The sequence below is a fragment of the Molothrus ater genome, chromosome 5 (genome assembly GCF_012460135.2).
Source record: "Molothrus ater isolate BHLD 08-10-18 breed brown headed cowbird chromosome 5, BPBGC_Mater_1.1, whole genome shotgun sequence".
Classification (NCBI taxonomy): Eukaryota; Metazoa; Chordata; class Aves; order Passeriformes; family Icteridae; genus Molothrus; species Molothrus ater.
Genome location: NC_050482.2, coordinates 53375447 through 53394943, shown reverse-complemented (window position 1 = coordinate 53394943; position 19497 = coordinate 53375447). Strand labels below are relative to the sequence as shown.

General features: G+C 36.9%; 1 protein-coding gene across 1 annotated transcript in view; it reads left to right on the top strand.

The window, feature by feature from the left end:
- Nucleotides 1-19497, top strand: part of POLR3B (RNA polymerase III subunit B) — a 71804-nt gene that overhangs the window by 29360 nt on the left and 22947 nt on the right. Inside the window, exons 16-23 of the mRNA XM_054514916.1 lie at nt 1836-1989; nt 3257-3331; nt 4102-4200; nt 7733-7860; nt 14684-14893; nt 16718-16876; nt 18302-18419; nt 18894-19036. Of these exons, the coding sequence (XP_054370891.1) occupies nt 1836-1989; nt 3257-3331; nt 4102-4200; nt 7733-7860; nt 14684-14893; nt 16718-16876; nt 18302-18419; nt 18894-19036 (1086 nt within the window). The remainder of the gene's footprint in view (nt 1-1835; nt 1990-3256; nt 3332-4101; nt 4201-7732; nt 7861-14683; nt 14894-16717; nt 16877-18301; nt 18420-18893; nt 19037-19497) is intronic.

Genomic DNA, 19497 nt, shown 5'->3' with positions numbered 1-19497 from the left:
ATAATTTCCTCTGTAAATATTTTGATAGTCTTGGGCAAAGTAGATGGGCCAGATGATGGCACTTAGTTTCATGAAGTTGTGTCTTCAGAACTCTGACTGCAGATGTGTGTAGCTGGGAAATAGAAGCTTTCTCAAATTTCAGCCCTGTTTTTAAGCCCACTTGCATAAATAGGCACAAAAATATGTACATTTAACTAGGGGTTTGTTTGTTTGTTTTTTAGATATTGGCCAAAGGAGGTTCCATTCATAAAGTACTTTTAGAAGAAAATAACTTGAATTTGTAATATGTAATATTGTAATAAGTTCACAAATTCAGATCTTCCTTTACAGAAAGCATTTAGTTTTCTGTAATCTTTATATGTTTTATATATATTCGTGCATTTTAAAGAGCCTTTAGAAACAGAAAGGAAACATCAGAATATTATTTTTGAAGTTTAGCAATGCTGTTCTCTTTAAAAATCTTTTGAAGGGGCATCCTGCTTTGTGTGTGATGAGAAAAATTAGACCATGGAAAACAGACCTGTCTTGTTAAAGGGGTGTTTTGGTACATGTGCTTTGCACTGCACATTCATATTTCTTTTACAACTGATCTTCTAGCATTTCTAAACCAACAGGTACTATGGCATCAGATTTCAAAATACTGACATTTAAAAACTGTAGCTGTGATTTCAAAATAGCCTTTTATCAGTAGCATCCACTTCCAGGGACAAGTGTGTAATGTTTGTCACCATGAGTATGTTTTACCCTTGAATTGAACAGTGGTTGTTCTTCAACCCTGCCTTTTCCTGGTAACATAAAAGCAATACTTGACCAAACTATGTTCTTTTGCTCTGCTTTTCTCTAGCAGTGTGTTAAAGATAAGGTTCAGTGAAACCACATGCACTCTTCTGTCTTGTGGTCCAAAGGGGAGTGCAGAGACAAAATATTAGACTCTTCCTTGACAAGCACAGTTTGGAGCACAGAACAAGATAGTCTGTTCCCAGATGTAGATGAACTAGTACTAAGTGGGACAAGCCAAGTTACTGTTCAATCCACTGATTTGGCGTTCCATAAAAAATTTGAACTTGTGGATAGCTGACTTGATCCTGATTTAAACTTATGACTTAAGAAGGTAGATACTCTGTTAAGTACAAATTCTTAAAGCTGTAAAGACCCTTCTATTGTGTTATAAACTCCCTAAGCTATCATCCTTTGTCTTCTCCTTTAAAGTTTTTAAAATGTGAGCATAGGTGTTTATTTTATATGATAAGATTACTTTGGTCAGGTGACTCTTTAAATGAATTTTACTCTCTTGTTTGCTCATCGTGCATCAGAATATACAAGTATGAGCTGAAGTGCCCTGCTAAGATAGCTGAGTTGAGCTAAGTACCTGAAAGAGAAATTCTAGTGCTGGTGTGAGTGATCAAATACATCAAAATATCAGGACTTCAAAATTTCTGACAAGGCAGCAGGGCCATTCCTTGGTCTGTTCTTGGAAACCTTGAATCCATTTCAGTACAGATGAAACTGCAGGCTTGAGAGTTGTTATCTTGTGTACCAACTGATTAATGGGCACCTGAGCAAAAACATACTAGGAGAAAGCTGGAAGAGCCACACCATTTGGTTTCTCAGGCTGTTTGGAAGCATGCAGGCAGATGACTTGTGAAATTCTGACAATTTTGAATTGAGAGGAAAAAAGAGCTGGTTCCTATTCATGTTAGAGAAGGGGGATTTTACTGCAACTCATTATTTACAAGAAGCAGAAGTAATTCTGTGCATGCCACACATGATCAGAATTTGTAAATATTTTTGGATGTGCAAAGGATCCATCAGGTATTTATTCTCTCTCTGACCAGGTAACATCCTAGGTGTCATACGTGATCACCAGAAATTAGTCAACACCTTTCGGATCTTGCGTCGAGCAGGTTATATCAATGAATTTGTTTCCATCTCTACAAATCTGTCTGACAGATGTGTCTACATTTCCTCTGATGGAGGGAGATTGTGCAGGTAAACTTCTCATCAGAATTACCTCACTACTGAGCTGGCTATAAATTTCTATGCACTGGGCTAAGACTTTCACAGGAACAGATTTAAGCAAATTCAGTAAGACTTGAGCATCTCTTTTCTCCTTAAATAAGCCCTCATTCAAAATAGGCAGAGGTTGGAAGAGACAGAATGGGTTAATGAATATATACGTATTTTAGCATTGACTGGCTGTGTGCATATTCTGTGCTCACTTCAACAAAGCAGCAGTCACAACTACTGGTGGCATTCTACTTTGTTCATTAATTCAATCTCAGAGCATGTTGAATGCAGTTTGAGGCATGTCAGAGGCTCCAAAATAGTAAATGCACAAACCGTCAATAATTGTACCTGGTCAGGAGATCCTGAGTAGGGCCATATTCAGTGGCAGAGAAATCAGTTTTCCAGTAGGGCTAATATGTGTCATTTGGGAGATGGCAGTAAAGCTGACCATTTTTAAAATAAAAGCAAGGGAAATCATGTGGATTTGCAAGGCTTTACCAAGTTTGCTTTGTGGCACCCCTCACCCTGTAATTGTTCAGATATCCCTATTAACCATTTAAAAGTGCTTATTAGTCTTCTAACAGTTATTTAGACTTCAGAGGGGACTCCACAAGTATCTTGTAGCTATTTGCTGCTCTTTATCAAAGCAACTTGTCCAAATAGCAACAGCCCTTGACATTGCCTTCTTGCATGCCATCCTTTGTGTCAGTGTTTTTGTGTGGTAGGAAAGCCTTCAGAGATCCATGTGCTACTGAAATTTATGGATTCATCAGAGATTACCCACAGTAAATGCCTGTACTTGACAGCATGTAGGCAATTGCAAAATGCAGCCTTACATGTGGACACTTGAGCACAAACTGAACTTAGTGTTTTGTAAAAACCACAGTACTAAATGCTGTTCTTAGCTTTGTAGTTTGGGAAATCTCAAATCTTTTAAAGCCATCATCAAAATCTGTAGTTAAAACTTACAAAATTTTAGTTGAATGATTTAAAGGGGAAAAAATGGCTTACACCTCAAAATTTAAGTCTTGATTTCTCTATTACACATTTTAAGTTATATCAAACTAAGATCTGAATAGTTACGGATTTTATTTATGTGGTTTTAACAGTTAAAGGCCAATAAATTTTAAGAACAGTTTATAGAATAGGTTTTGCATAGGCAGAGTTCTTAGTGTAAGAATAAATTAAGTTACCTGCCTAAGTATTTGCTATGACCATCTTTTTTTTTTTTTTTTTTTTTTTATTTCAGGCCTTACATAATTGTCAAGAAGCAAAAACCTGCAGTTACAAACAAGCATATGGAAGAACTGGCTCAGGGCTACAGGTACACAATTCAAGTAGGCCATATTGATCTTCACCAAGTAAATACTGTGTGGAGGTACTTCAGTCAGTCAGTATTTCAGTCCTGGGGTTAGCTAGTTAGAGAAGTCTGCTCTCCTGTATAAGTTCATAATCTTTGTACTGGAGGTTTTCTGTTTAAAGTCAAATTAGGGCTGGTGTTCTTACTTTGTAACTACTGTGAGATTTGGTGAGTATACAGAATAAATACATCTTACAGCCTCATCTTTCTGCAAGTGGAAGGTTTGAGGCAGTCAAACCTTTCAGTCATCCTCCTGATTGAAAAATCAAACACCTCACAGGAGTATCCAACATAACCACCCTAAACTGGGCACATTCAGAGTTTTTGAAAGTCCTTGCAAATTCTTACTTAAGGTATTTTTTTTAAAAAAACCACGCTAATACAAAGGCATTTAAATTTAGGTCTAATTAAATTCCACAAATCAAAAAAATGTACATGACTATCCTTATATTTGCCTGTATATACAGTGATGATAAGTACATATAGGAAGATTTTATGTAGTTGTTCAAGTAAGTAGCATTCATCTGTCAGACTGTGATGCAGTGAATGGGCCACAGGAATAATTAAAAAACCACATTTTTCTTCAATATGTAATATGCACAGAACTCTACATGTAGAAGTATTTATCTCGTTTAGCTTTACATATTACATTCCTTTAATATATGTACTAAGTACTTTAAATTTGCAGAAATATACGATCAGTACTTCCAGTGTAATTTTAAATTTATCTATAGGAATTTTGAAGACTTCTTGCATGAAGGCCTTGTCGAATATTTGGATGTGAATGAAGAAAATGACTGTAACATTGCCCTGTATGAAAATACAATCAATAAGTATGTATGCATTCAGTAACTGGTACGGGAAAAACTTTTATAGGGTAACTCTCTGAAATGCAGACATATAAATAATGTTACTGTTTTCACATGTACACACTGCTCCCTTGATAATGGTTGAAATTACTCCAGGTGAAAGCTAAAGAGAGAAATCTGTCTGCACGCATCCTAAATTATCCATGGGAAGTTACAAAAAGTGGTTCAGATTTTGAGAGAGCTGTTTCTGCTACTACCTCTCAAAATATTAAATACTTGAAGGTATATCCTTTCTTTCTCTGGATGTGGCTCTTTGTTCTGCTCATTGGGCTGCTCATCATAAATAATCTTATCCAATAGGTATCCAGAAGGCAAATGGTTCCACATGTTATTTGATTATCTTAGCATATCATGATTGTTTGGAAATTTCTTTTCTGGCCATAAAGGGACCCTAGACACCCACCTTACATTAAGTGAAATGCTGGAATGAGACCTTCCCTTTGACTTTTGGATGTACAATAGGCCCCAATAAAAATGTCAGCATCATTCTGTGTATTCTTTACCACACATCTTAGAACCAGTTTTGATATGTGAATTTAATTCAGAGAGATTTCCAGATCTGTTATGTTTTCCACATATTTGAAGCACCTCCTGCAATTTTTTTTACTCTTGTCTTCTGGCTGTGATTAAAGAGCCCACATTAAAGGAAGGATTCTTTTAAATTTTTAAGTCCTCCTATCTTTTTAATGGTTTTAACTGGTTCTTAATGTTTCTCTGACAATATCCTGTAAACTGAAGCTTGAATATGAAGTGCTAGACATTATCTCTGTGAATGTTTGATGAGTAGATTTATGCAGAAAATTCTTTTTCTAAATAATCTGTCCTGGTCAAGTACTCCTGCAAGCTAATAGAAATACATCATTGATTTCAGTGGAGCTGGGTGAGCTCTTCAATTATCTTTAACCTTTGCTAAATGTAGTGCATTAACTCTGCTAATTTAATTGCCTTGCTCCTACCCAGGCTTTTGAAGACTTTATCCCTTTAAGAGATTACTCTTTCATGCTCTTGACTGAGTTCTATATACATGAGCAAAGAAGACTGCACACAGTTGCTGTCATTTTTGCCAAAATTAAATAACTTCCACAAAGCACCAGAGCTGAAAATTTAAGTTACGGGACAACTGATTCAGAAAGGTAAATGGGAATGTATCACATGAAATCATTGTTTAGTCTAAAAGTGGAGGAGAAAGTGAACTTCCAGTGGACCAGTGTGAGGAAAGGACTCCTCAGCAACTCCCAGGAAGCTCAGAAGATTCTTGTATTGTCCATCAATTGTTTTGAGTTTGGCTTCAATGCTAACAGTGGCTAACTGTGCCATAAGTATCTGAGCTTGCGTCGTATGAGCACATTGCTCCCTGTGTTTGGTAATGATACTTCCTACATCCTGAATAGCTGAGTTGAGTTCCCCCTTTCCCCAGATGACCATCCTGCATTTTAAATGGTGTGACTATGTTGGTACGGTTTGTTCTGGTAATGCCATTGATACAACCCACTATCTGAAGTATCCTAGTAGCATTCCTGCTTTTGTAATATAGGCTTCTTTTAGCTACAGTATCCTCTCTTTATCTTTCCAATCCAATTAGAGGGGTTTTCGTTGGAGTATTTGACTCTAATGCATTCCATTTCTTCCTTACGCATTTGTAACTCTGCTTTTTGAACTTATGAGGTTGCCTTTCCTTTCTTGGGCCTGGTTCTGGCAGTGGCATTTTTGACCTGCAGAGATTGGACTGCCCTGTAAATTTTGAATGTCTCCCATTAGCTCTCTGGAATACTTCATAAGGTAGTAGGATCATCTTTGGATGAAATAGGATTGACCTCACTGGAAGAAGACATCTGTTGAATACCCTATATGCAAATGTGTATCTATTTCCATGCACTTGTATCCTCTGGAGAAATTTGCAAACTTCACTATCAGTAAGTGTCAAGCTTCTGGTTTTATTGTTTGAAAAGCGTCACCAGTTCTGTGAAGTTCTGCAGAATTGGGAAGCAGTCTCTGCTTCCAGTTTTCTTCTGGCTCTTGAAACCATTTTGCAATTACTTGACTGCAGTTTGGATTCTCCCATTAGTATTTTCTTATGATAGGCTTTAGATAACATAGCTACTTTTTATCAAGTGGAGAAAAAACAGTGGCTGTTCTCTGGCCAGCAGGTGATTTTTAGGTTGTTCAGCTGTATTTGTGATTTATAAAGATTTCTAGGACTGATAGGTAGTTTCATTGGCTTAATCCTCAGGATTTCCAGGTCTATTTTTTTCAGCTTTCAGATTTCATTATTCTTCCAGTAGTACATATATTGTTTATCTATAAAGTTACTACTGCACTTGTCTTCAGTCTCTATGTGCTTGTGCGTAATTCCTTAGCCTTTTTTAGCTTACAGTGCTTGGCTGTCTTTTGAGTGTTGCTATAATAAAGACTTCTCTGTCACTTCCTTGGCAAGATCCTGAAGTTAAGTAATCAAATTAATTTATTTAAATAATTAAGGTCTTCCAAAAGACTTCCAAGAGAAGTCAAACATTAAAGATGAGATTTTGAGAATGCATTGGGTTTAGATGTCTGGGAGAAGCAATGTATGAATAAACCCAAGGTCTCTAATAGATCCAGGACATGAAAGATAGGCTTTGAATAGGTTTAGTTATAATCATCTGTATTTTGTAATTCCTCACATCCTAATTACATATCTAGATTTAAATTCATATCTGCTCCAGCCAAACTTTATTGTACACTTCATTCTTAGTTACTAGTCTCTCCACTTGCATCCCAATGCATGCTATGATTTGTCTTTGCTGAGCATGGACTTTCTCTTCTGAAGCTCATGCCAGATAGAAGAAATTGTCTCTCTGTCTTTACTCCTTTTCTCTGTCTTTTTACTTCTCATCGGTCCTGTCTTTTTACAACATAATCACTTCCAAAATATTTGCAGAGCTTTTCAAATAGTGTTGTATTATATCATGTACCTATGGCAGTGAGTCTGGTTTGGAGACAGATGTTTTCTCCTTAACTGATATAGCTGACCTTGGAAAACTAAAACAGTTTTTTTAATACCTGAATCTGTTGTGCCCTTCCTTCTTCCATCTCCCCAGTGGTTTTCTGGATCTCTGAGATTAGTAATTGGATGCGGAGGGCTCACTCTCATGACATGAGAAGACATTCCTTAAGGCATTTTGGGTCTTACTGTATAAACTGATGTTTTATTGTTTTACTGAGCTCCCTCAGGTTGTCATTATCTGGAGGCTTTTCCTCCGTTATGGAATTTCATAAACCTTGATTTATTTCTCCTTCATTTCTTTTCATGTGGAAACACTTATAACCAAAATAAGTTGTTGGGTTTTTGTAATAAAAATAAAAATCCTGTAGTGAATCTGTGTTTTGAGGTCCTACTGACTTACATTCTCCTGAACAGAATTGAATATGAAGTGTTATGAGATACTGCTAAATTAAATGAATTCTACTGAAGTTGTTTGTTAACAAGCCTGCCATAATTGGTAATCTTTCTTTTAAGAGATACAACCCATTTGGAGATTGAGCCTTTCACACTTCTGGGTGTCTGTGCTGGGCTGATTCCATATCCTCACCACAACCAGTCCCCAAGAAACACTTACCAGTGTGCCATGGGGAAACAAGCCATGGGTAAGACTTCACTTTTTATTCGTCTTTGAAGTGTTACGTATTTTTGAAGCTATGTAGCAAAAGTGACAAACAAAAATTCTTTTTTTCCTGATTCATATAAAAGCTTTGCTGGGAAAAGTAAAAGAGCACCTCTTTAGCTTTGAGAAAAAAAATAGTTTACCTCTGAAACTTGGAAAGATTAATGTGAGAAAAGTATCAGTTAGTTTTACTTAATGAAGACTATATCTGCAATTCTTAACACTTAAAAGAAAATTTTAATAAACTGGGACACTTTTGTATTTTCTATTGTGTTTTATTGGAAATTATCATGACCTTCAAGTTTTCAGCATATCTGCAGGATTGGCAGAGTGGGGTTTTCTTCTCTTTATGCTGCAATGTGCTGTGGGTTTCCAGACAAAAAAGAGTTAAAAATTGTTCTCACAAAGAGAGACAGAGCACAGACTGAGGAGCATTTCTTTGACTGGTTAAGTAAGTGTCCTAAAAATAAATATATCAGTAGTTAACATTGACATCAGAGAATAAGAAGACTCAAGTGTGAAAGAGTTCTTAATAATTTGAACACTTTCCACAGCCATAGTTTAGATATTTTTGCTTTTGCTGTTTTGGATGAAGAGGGCGAGCACTGAAACAAAATTAATTTTCTGATTACCTATTATTTAATTTGACAGTGTCATATCTGGTCATTAAAACCCAAACGTTTTGTAAATTTGCTGCTGGAGGTAATCAACAGCAGTTAAGTTCTAATCCTTTCTTTAATACTCAGTGAAATCAGCATTACAGTGTCCAAGTCTATGGCCTGTGATCAAGGCAGAGGAGCCTGAGCAGTCATACATCAATTCAGGCAGCTGCATTCAGACTGGTGCTCTACAGGCTGGTTTCATGGCTTGTATTGATGGCTTGCTTTCAAGTTGGGAGCTACAGTAGCACAACTCTGTTTCATGAAGGAACTGCCACTTCAGTTAGGTTTACTAAACCATGTATTTTGTGCTGTGTGTTCAAAGCTTAAACACTACGTCTTTTGTGAGACTTCTCCAGCAGAACTAATAGCAAAGTAACTGCCTTATGCTGAAACATCATGTTGAGCACATGAAAACTGAAAATAGCAAGATGCATGTTCTCTATTTAAATGTAAAAAAAAAAAAAGGTGGGTGGGTGGAAAGAGGAGCAACGCAATCTTTTTTCCTTACAGTTCTCCCCCATCCCATTATCTTTTCCCCACCCCTGAGTCTCTATTTTATGACTATTAGTCTCAGAAGGTTTGGTAAGTTACCACACACAGTTAAGCAGGATCAGTGTGTACAGAAAGCCAATTCAGTATCTGTGGAGTTCTTTTGTAGTTTTCTGTGTGAAGGTTTTTTTCCCCGTTTTGTTTTGAGTGTCATTTGCAATTCATTGTCTGTGTTTTCTGAGGTTGGTGTATTCAGCTGCTTTGACCCTAGGTCTTGCACATTTAGCTCCTTGGATACAATCCTCTGACGTTCCTGCTGATGCTAGGAACACAAAAGCCATTGAATATCTTGAGCAATAAAAAAAGCCTTTGTTTCAGTTTATTATGACAAAACACCTGACTCAAAGAATAAGCAGCTAGCTAAAAGTAAATTTTAAAAGTTGGCAGATTACTTGAGCTTTATTTTGCTCTGTCTGAAGTACCTGCAAACAGCGGAAGCTTTTTGTAATAACTGCTTTAAAAAGCCACCATAAGTGGCAATATGTAGAGGCAGAGATGATTTTTCTCTACCCTTACTGATCAGATGAGACTGAGAGGGTATTCCTGAAACATTGCATATACTTTTTTCTGTTTATTTTTGTGAAGAGATGTGATGTAGTGTAGCTCCAAACCCCAACCCTTAAGTTACCATCTACCTTTATTGCTTTCTTTCTCCATAATGAAATTGCAGAGCAGCTCCTCATCCAACACTGCTATGGGGAAAGTCTCATGTCCAAGTCCTCCGTATCATTCCTTGACTGTCAAAACCTGGAGCAGTGAAGGGAGCCCGGGGTTCAGACTGGGAAAGGAAAGCCTTGTACTTGTCAACACTGACCCACCCCCTCTGATCACATCACAGGGCTGTGCCTACTTTGGACAGTCTTTTCTTTTTGAAATCTCTTTTTTAAGCAACATCAAGCTAAGGAAAGGTGTGGAAGCACAAGTAAGTGGAGAGTGGACATCAGATATTGGAATGAGGTCTGTAATACAGTGTCCCTGACAAGTATTAGGTCCTGAAATAGTAATGTTTATTCTGGAGAGCACTACATGTCCTGAAATCTCCCTTTCAGGGTTAGATGAGTCATCTTGTTGGAGGACTAGAGCTGCACTTAATGACCAAACTGGATTTCAGGATTTCAGTAAAATTAAATTGAAATAAACCCCCTCACTTTTGGTATAGATTATTTACCATATGTTGCAGGTTAAACTGTAAGACTGAGAGGAAGTTAGGTAGTAAATACAACAGCAGCTGCAAAGACCTCAGTTGAATATTGACATTTCGGTGCAAGGTTAACAGTTGTAGCTTAAAATCTCAGAAATACTTAAGATGAAAATACAAGAGTCTGTACTGTTTGCATTTAATGTGTTGGTAAAATAATGCTTCAGAGGATCAAAGGCTTCTACAGTTAAGAAATAGTTCTAAACTGGACTTTTTAATTCCATTAAGACATAAAAACCTAATCAGTTTTACACATTGTACATCTGTGACTGTCTAAAAGCCTAATTTGAAGAATGAAAAAATACAGTTTCCCTGCCAGTAATCCCCCATATTGCACATGCACTGCTGTGTAAGGGATGGTGTGGGTACACAAAGCAAGCTGTACATTCACAGCACAACTGTGCCCTGCAGCTTCAACCCATATGACATAACACAAGTCTTGAGTAAGAAAAGGAGGATTTGGGTGTTGATTATTACTCTTACCTCTGAAAGAAAAGGAAGTATTTGAGGGCACAGACATAGGTGGGTGAGAGCTTTGTTGTAGAAGCTTATAATGAAGCAAAAACTTTAATATTACAAAAAAAGCCTGCTACTGTATAATGTACTTTCTGTTTTGCTTCTGTGAAGTAGCAAAGCCCTTTATATACTGTTCTGCCTTGTACTGTAGCCAGCTGAATGTGTTAAAATTGAGTTGAGAATGTAAATAGGAACTCAGTGCTGGGGGGTTTTGACAGTTATCAAAGTTCTTTGGTGGACCGAGAGCCAGAGTCCTCCCAAATTTTGTACAGCTGGCATAGGAACACAGAGTCTAAACAAACCTCAAAACAAAACCAGCTGTTGCTGGTCATCACAGCTGGATCTAGGAGCACTGTGGCCGCAGTTTTGTTCTGCCACTGCTCTTTGAGGATTGTTTGTGCTCTATGACATGACCTCATTTTGACACCTCTCCTCTCCTTGGTAGTAGGCACAGAAGTGCTGATGCAGAAATGAGCTCCCCCCAACACACATTTTACCCATAATCTTTTTAACCCACTCCTTAATCTTTCTACTGTGAAAAGAATATTTCTAACAATTAACATCCAGATCACCTAATGCATGTACTGTGACAATCTGTCTGAGTGGAGTTGGAGTCTCCTCCGCAAGGGTTATCGCAGTGTTTAAAAACTGTACTTCTTCCTCTCTTGCTTTGTGCTCATATAAAAGGACAGAAACATAGAAAATCCATGGTGAAAACAGGGGAAATACAGAATTACAGCAATTCTTTTCTTGACATGGGCAGTAATAGCCCTTTTGGCTCAAGTAGATTGATTTCTGTACCTTTGTTAATTTTGATTGTACAGTTTAATGTTGTTGGAAGTGATACACCAGAGAATTGGATTAATGCTTATTTTAGCTGGCTGTTTGTTCTGGTGAGTTCTCAAAACTTTCAGCATCGGAATAGCAATGCCTCATTTATGCTAAATATCAGTAGAAAGTGTTTTTGTAGCGATTATTTCACACTAAGGATACTCAAATGACACTTAAAAAGAAAAAAAAAACTGTCAGGAAATTGAAAAAAAAGGAAAGAATGCACACGTGCATTCACAATATATCAAGTACTGAGAAAAGCAAGAAAATAATCTTTGTTGTATCCAGGTCAACCTTGTGTATTTTGCTTTAACCAGGGCTAATTACCAATGAAAAAAATTGGTTCTTGCTGGTGGGATAATTATAAATGTGAGTCATTGTGAGCAGGGTTTGTTATGGTGAACCTTAATTATACTTTACTTTTGCTTGGTTGTTTGGCTGGAGCAAACAAGGGCTCTGTTCTTTCAGAGAGAGAGCAGAAATAAAGCCTAGTGACTTCCTTCATTTCAGCACCCACACAGAGGGCTCATCCCAGCACCCCAGTCCTCTGAAGAGAGCTGCTGCTTTATTTTAAATAAGCAGATTGTGGTTTCAGGCTGTGGTTGTTAGCCCAGTTGAGAGAAAGGATTATTTGTATAACCATTAAATCCCAGCAATTAGGAATAATATTGCTGATATATGCCATGTTTTTTGGCTAATTTATTTCATTTGTACTCTGGAGTCATTCTCTAACCAGTTTCTTTCCTGCTAGGATATCTGTCATTGATACATATATGTATATGTTTTCTGTTTGATACAGCATTCATCTCCTGAAGAGTAGCCTGAATATAGTTTATTATCGAGGCTCAGAATCTCAGTAATATCAGTTGCTTCTGGCTCCCAGACAGTAGCAGTTCTGTTAGGCTTATCTGAACCACTGATAAAAATGCCAGTTTTGAAATACATGAAACACCTGAAGGGAAATAATTTGTGCTACCTGAAATATGTTAAAGTGTCATTTGAAATCTTTGATATATAGGGACTTCCACAGATTGTTACTGGGGCGTAAAGGACACCCTTAAAGTGTAAAAGATAGGTTGAAGTCTGGACCACCAATTTTATCTTAGCATCCTTAACCAGTGAACCATAGCAAGTGTAGCGTATAAGCATATCAGAGGAGAAAAAAAATGCAAACAGTTTGAAAGATGTGTTTGGCATGACTTTCTCTTGGAAAGATTTCTCTCAGTATCAGGAAAATGTACCTATCTCTGAAACATTTAAGCTGAGCTTCACTGCAACCTACCCTGAAAGCATATTCTAATTCTACCAAATTCTAGATGCAAAGGGGAATAGCGGTCTAAACCTCTTAAGTTTGTAATTTGGAAGTATGTTTTCTGATCTGTATACTGGGAAATCAGGGGAGTTCAGTTAAAAGTACAATGGGAACAATGTCTAAGTGAAATCTCATGGTATTTCAGAAATACTGGGGCCTTGCAGGGTGGGACTGCAAAGGTCTTCAGTCTTGAGGAATCCAGGCCTTACCAGCTTGTGTCTTACTGGAGACAAAAAATACTGTTTGAAGATTATTTGTTTCCTTAAACAAGAAAAGACAGAAAAACAACTACTTTAAAGCAAGAGACGAGCCTGTCAACTCTACCAGATTTTTCTTGTAATTTGAAAATTCTGTGCCTATGTCATTGAATCTACTTTCTAGAACCTGAGAAAGTCCAGGCCAGCTGTAACAGTTAATTTTCAGACAGTAGCTGTTGAGCTATCTCTCTCTTCTTGTCCTTGGGAAGAGTAGACCTGTTGTGGTTTAGGAAAGTAAGCGTAGTGCCAAGCACAGGATAGGTCTTTGGAAATGCCTCGTTTTAGAGTTTGGTTTTCTAGACACTTCATGTAAATGGGAGTTGCAAGTAAGATGCATGTAAAATGTGAAGCTGACCTCCCCAGTGAGCAGGTTTGTGTTCAGATGTGCTTCTTGGCCATGTGAAATCTTCCTTGTACACGGACTGCTTTGACCTTTCCAAGAATGCAGCCAGGCTCTGAAACTGCAGGATAAAATGGAAAGGTTTTGAAAGACTTACATTCTAAGGACAAAGTACTGCAGAATGTTTAGCACTTAAAACTTTAAAATGTTAACTTTTCAGACTGTAATTTCTTAATTGCTTAGAGACATAGCATAGTCCTGGTACAGCAAACTCCAATAATATATGATTGCCTTAACTTTTGTTCTGCTACACAACGGTTTATGTTTCCCTGCTGGGTCTTAATTATTTTTTCCTCAGATTTCAGAAGACACTTTGGCATTCTGATGGGACAGGGCCAAAAATTTCAGTCTCAAGCTGGGAGGTCTTTACAAAGGGTTGAATTCCAAACTGTAAATTTAAAATTAATTTCATGTAGAAAGACAAATACAGAAGTGGACTTCTACTGTAGTCTATCTATCAGTGGTGCTTCTAATTCTAGAAAGTAAATCACTTTTGGCTAGCAGTATGCTTCGTTTATGCTTTGTCCCATTCTAACACGGGCTGCTGTTGAACTAATTATTGCCCAAAAAAGGAAGGAAATATGTTGTTGAAGATGAAGAGCTTGATTCACAGTTTCTCTTGAACTCAGTGATAGTCTTTCTATTGGTTGTCACGAAATTTTGGATCAGGTCTCTGAAACACCAGTTGAACTCCACAAAAAAACTCAAACCCAGTGGCTATAAAAACAATAAAAGCAAACACTTCATACCTGCACGATTCAGTGTTGTAATTAGAAAATCATCTTATCTGTATTTATTCAAGTGGCTTTTATTTCTTCTGTTGTTCTTCTTTTTCTATTGATGCTTAGTTTTTTTCTGTTCGAGAGAAAATAAATAATTCTTTCTGGGAGCTTAAATTAAGAAACTACTTATATATTAATAATATAAAATTCTTTTGGTTTGAATTATTATTTTTCCCCTTCTTTTCTTGAAGAATGTCTGTGTGATTTTAGCTAATTGGCATTTTGGTAAGTTTTTAGCCAAAACATTCCTAGAAAACTCACTAATGTTCACTGCTTTTCTTTTTTTCTTTTACATGTAGGTACTATTGGATACAATCAAAGAAACAGGATAGATACTCTGATGTATCTCCTCGCCTATCCACAAAAGCCAATGGTAAAAACAAAAACAATAGAACTGATAGATTTTGAGAAACTCCCTGCTGGACAGAATGCCACAGTTGCTGTGATGAGCTACAGTGGCTATGATATTGAAGATGCTCTTGTCTTAAATAAAGCCTCTTTGGACAGAGGTAAGATCCATCAACTCTTTCCCACTTCTCCAGTGTGTGTTCCAATATATATTCTAATAAACTTGTTTTCTCGTAGTGTTATCCTGTAGTAAATTTTATTGCAGTTATGAACATTAGATCTTCAGTTAAGAAATTGAATTCCCAAACTGCTTTGAATGCTTTTGTTGGTTTTCTGTATGATTAGTGATTGTAACTCCATGCATACAATAGTGTGGTGAAGATGCCAACGTGCATATAAAATTCTGAGTTTAGGTATTATAAGAAAAAATGGCTAATTTCTGACCTCAAATAAAAAAGGTGTAAATACTTAGCTTAGAGAAAACATAAGGCATGAGTTAATCTGTTCTTCTGGGCTTGCTTTTTAGATGTTTACCTGAACATTTGTTCATTACTAACAAAGACATCTCATTATTTCCACCAGTAACAAAAGCAGTAGATGAAATTAGATTTATGAAGGTATTTAGGAAAGGAATAGAACCCGAGGCAGTTTGTGTCTTTGTGAGCTTGGTGCTCTGAGGGAGCAGTAGCAGTATTGCCTACTTTCTGAGAGAAAATAATAGTGTTGTCTAAAGCAAAATAATTTAGTGTTTATCCAGAGCTAAATTAATGACCTGCTTCCTTAAAAAAATATACCAAATCTGTGGTGCAGTGTATTTTAAGTAAATGTACATAAGTACCAAAGGGAAGGTTAACTAACAGAGACCCATGCTTGTGTAGATCTAGCTTGTCTCACTCTCTCCACATTTCTTCAGCACTTCATGTCAATGCTGCTGAAGGCTGGAGGGGAGTTGCCTGAAAACTTAGTCTCTCTTCTTTCACTTTTCTCCATAAATTCTTTGAAGAGTAGGCATAGTGCAGTGATCAAGCTGGTTTTAGTTTTGGGTGGCCAAAGTCAGATTCTTCCATCACTTTATTCCCCCCCCCCTCCCCAAACACCCTTCCTCCTAGTTGCTAGGCAGCAGTAATAGTATTCCTAGGCATGTATCTTTGGCATTAATGTCTGCTGCATTTAATTTATGCCTCCTTTTCTAAAACAACGACAGGCATGATTTAAAAGTGAATGTTTTCTTTTCTGGTAGACTGGTAACATTTACAGGGAGAGCTGTGGTGCATGTCAGGAATTACTTGACATAATCTGAAGATATAGATGTACTGTATGTGGCCACAACCATCTTTCAAATGAGCTAAAACAACCCAGGATTATTAGCAAGCCTTGTTCTTGGCTCTCTGTGATTCTAAATGTGATTAGAGTCTTTAGTATCATGGTTAGTTGCTGAACTTAGAGAGAAATTCCACAGATGCTACTTTTCTCATCTAAAACCCACTAATTTTATAGCAGTACATGTAATTTCAGGTGAGGAAAAAAAGAATAATGGGTTGATTATACTAATCACTCAGTACTTTCCTGGGAGACTAGCTTATGCCAGCCACAAACATGAGTAAAAGTTCAGGTTTCTTAGAACTCATGAAAGGAAGAAGTGCTCCTCTCACCCTATTACAGTCCTATGTTACATCTTGGAGACCACCAAAATTATTCAAGAGATTTAGTGATTCCGAGAGAAATGATGTGTGCAGTGATACAGAAGCAGATTAGCACAGTTCAGAATTGGACTGTAGTCCAGCGTCTAAAAAAAAAAGTGTACATGATCTGATGTTTAAGTTGTGCACCACTAGGTATCTGTGTACAACATTATGCATATTCAAGCCAATGAATAATCTAACTAATAAAGAATATTTTATATTCCATAGCTCAGATTTTATCCTGGTCATGTGTTATAAAGGATCTTTGAATTCCTAGGCAGATGAGTTTGCATTCCATTCTAGGCTTTGGAAGGTGTCTTGTGTACAAGAATGCCAAGTGTACGCTGAAGCGATACACGAATCAGACATTTGATAAAGTAATGGGGCCAATGCTGGATGCAGCTACCCGTAAACCCATCTGGCGCCATGAGATTTTAGATGCTGATGGTATCTGCTCTCCAGGTAGGTCAAATTGCATGTTCACTCAGGGCATGTTCAAAGTCAAAGTGGAAATTAATATTCTGTCAGTATTTCTTGTGCACCTTGTGTTATACTTAGCTTCTTGGGAGTATTTTTGTCTTGAAGACAACAGTATTGTGATGGGAAATTTTAAAAAAATTATTTCCTGAAAGCAGCATGTTACTGATCATTGGGGGGACTTTTGTACATGAAAAAAGTAGCTTTATATTTAAGTAGAAGAGTGAGATTTTAATAATGTGAATCTACTGAAGATTAGAATTTGTATTCTTATGTTCCCAAGCTGACAGGCTTTTAATACTGTAGTTTTTCTCTGTTTCTCTGTCATATGCTGTTGTTTTCTTAAGGATAGAGATAGGCCCCTTATTATTTTGATTTAATGTGTCAAAATCTCCTAATAAGATGTCAGTTAGTGCAGTTATTTGAGGAAGTAAAACCTTATGGTTTTAACGCTTTAGAAAGATGTTTGAAGAGAGATAAGAAAAATAAATAGGAATGTAAAGAGAGGTGTATAACTTTCCAATGATAATAGATTTGAGGAAGAACCCTCCCATACTGTCATCCTTTAGTTAGAAAATGACTTAATAGACCTGCTAAGATCTAGTAAGAAAGGTGTTTTAAAGGGCATTAAGCTTAATTCCATTATAGTACACAATTGGGTCAATTTTGCTCCTTAACACATCACAATAGAGCCTTCAAAGTTAATTAAGGAAAAAAAGGCAAGAATCTTCTGAAGTATTAGGGATAGATAGGACTGGGCTGGACTCCAGACTGAGACTGTTCTCAGCATGTAGGTAAAAACCTATTTGAGATAGTTCATGTAGGCAGAAGAGACACAGGCTGAAGATCAGTGTAATTTAGGTGGGAGGTAGATACTTGGTGTGCAGTTGTATCATTGGACATCCTCCTGATCTGGTATTCAATGTAAAGAGGAGGATAAGGGAATGGAGCAGGGAGAAGTTATATATGACATCAGTATCAATAGAAATAAGAGAATACAAGGAGACTGACAGTAGTTTTGCACAGCTCATTGTGGAATGATGGGCTGCCCCAAATTTAGGTGTGAATTTCTAAAATTTGTCAGTTCAATCATGACAAAGTATTCCCTGTTAATTTTTTCCATACTTAGAGCATATGACTTCAGATGCTTTTGTGCAGACTTTTGACCCAGGGTATGTTGAATAGCTGTTCTCATAGTGCACCCAGCATGCCAACAGTTCTGCTTTGGTTTACCAAAGAAAACTGGTTTAGTGATTCCCTTACCATTCAATATTTAGTAAAACAGCAGAGCATACTTCTTGGGCATGTTCCTTCCAGTTTGTCTTCCACCTTTTTTTTTTAAAGCTTAAAATGTATTTCTGACACAGTCAGATACATTTTCATGGTGCTTTTTTTTCTTGTTCTCTGTAGGTGAAAAAGTAGAAAATAAGCAAGTTCTTGTGAACAAATCTATGCCTACTGTGACCCAGACACCTCTGGAAGGAAGCAGTGTGCCTCAGCAGCCACAGTACAAAGATGTGCCAGTAACGTATGTTGCAATATAATTTCAGAGCTGGGAAAATTACATGAAGCAAAGTTGTCTGAAAAAATATACTCAGTTCTAGAAAACTCTCTTCTTCAAATATAACTGTATTTGGCTGTTGGTTGTTTAATTGAAGATCAACGAATTGGTAATATGTGAGGAAACTTTTGCTGTCAAGAAGAACCCATGTGACTAAAACCCCATACCTTGTCCTTTACAAGTTCAGCTTAATTCTCTATTAGTTTCTATTGCAACTCTTAAAGCTTTTCTTTTCCAGAAACATGCTGTATTGTGGAACTTGTATGTAAATATATATATATATATATATATATATATATATATATATAAAATTCTTTCTCCTCATATGTAAGTTCCATAAAGATTACAGTTTGGTCGGGAGCTTACCAAGACACACATAGTTGTCTGTAACTTGTGTTTTGTTCACAGAAGTAAAACCAATGTTTTGGCTTCTTTTACTAGGTACAAAGGCGCCACTGATTCTTACATTGAAAAAGTAATGATTTCATCAAATGCAGAGGATGCTTTCTTGATCAAAATGTTACTGAGGCAAACCAGACGTCCAGAAATTGGAGATAAATTTAGCAGTCGTCATGGGCAGAAAGGTAAAGGACCCATTTAATAAAAATAAATTATTGTTGTATATGCCTACTATACATACATAATGTATGTTTCCATTGATTAGTTCAGATTTTCATGAATACAGTGGTAGAAGGCCATATGCCTTTTTTTTTTGTTAAGTTCAGAAGATTAATTTAGCAATGATGTTTCTGAAACAAAAATGCATTAGCAAAAGCTACTCTTTGTTGATCTATGAATCTGAAAAATACATTAGTTTCCCCCAATTCAAACAAGTACAGGGGCTTTGAGGTTTGGTTGGGGTTTTTTTTTAAGTCACAGTTTGTATTTAGGTGATAGATTTGTCAGTGGGTTGTCATAAACTGGGGAGGTTCTGAACAGACAGAAAAGAAGAGAGATGAAATGAGAAATTTGCAGGTCTGTGCAGGCATTCTGCTCTAAAGACAAGACTGCAGGTAGATAACTCAGAGCCGTGGTGTAAAAGGGA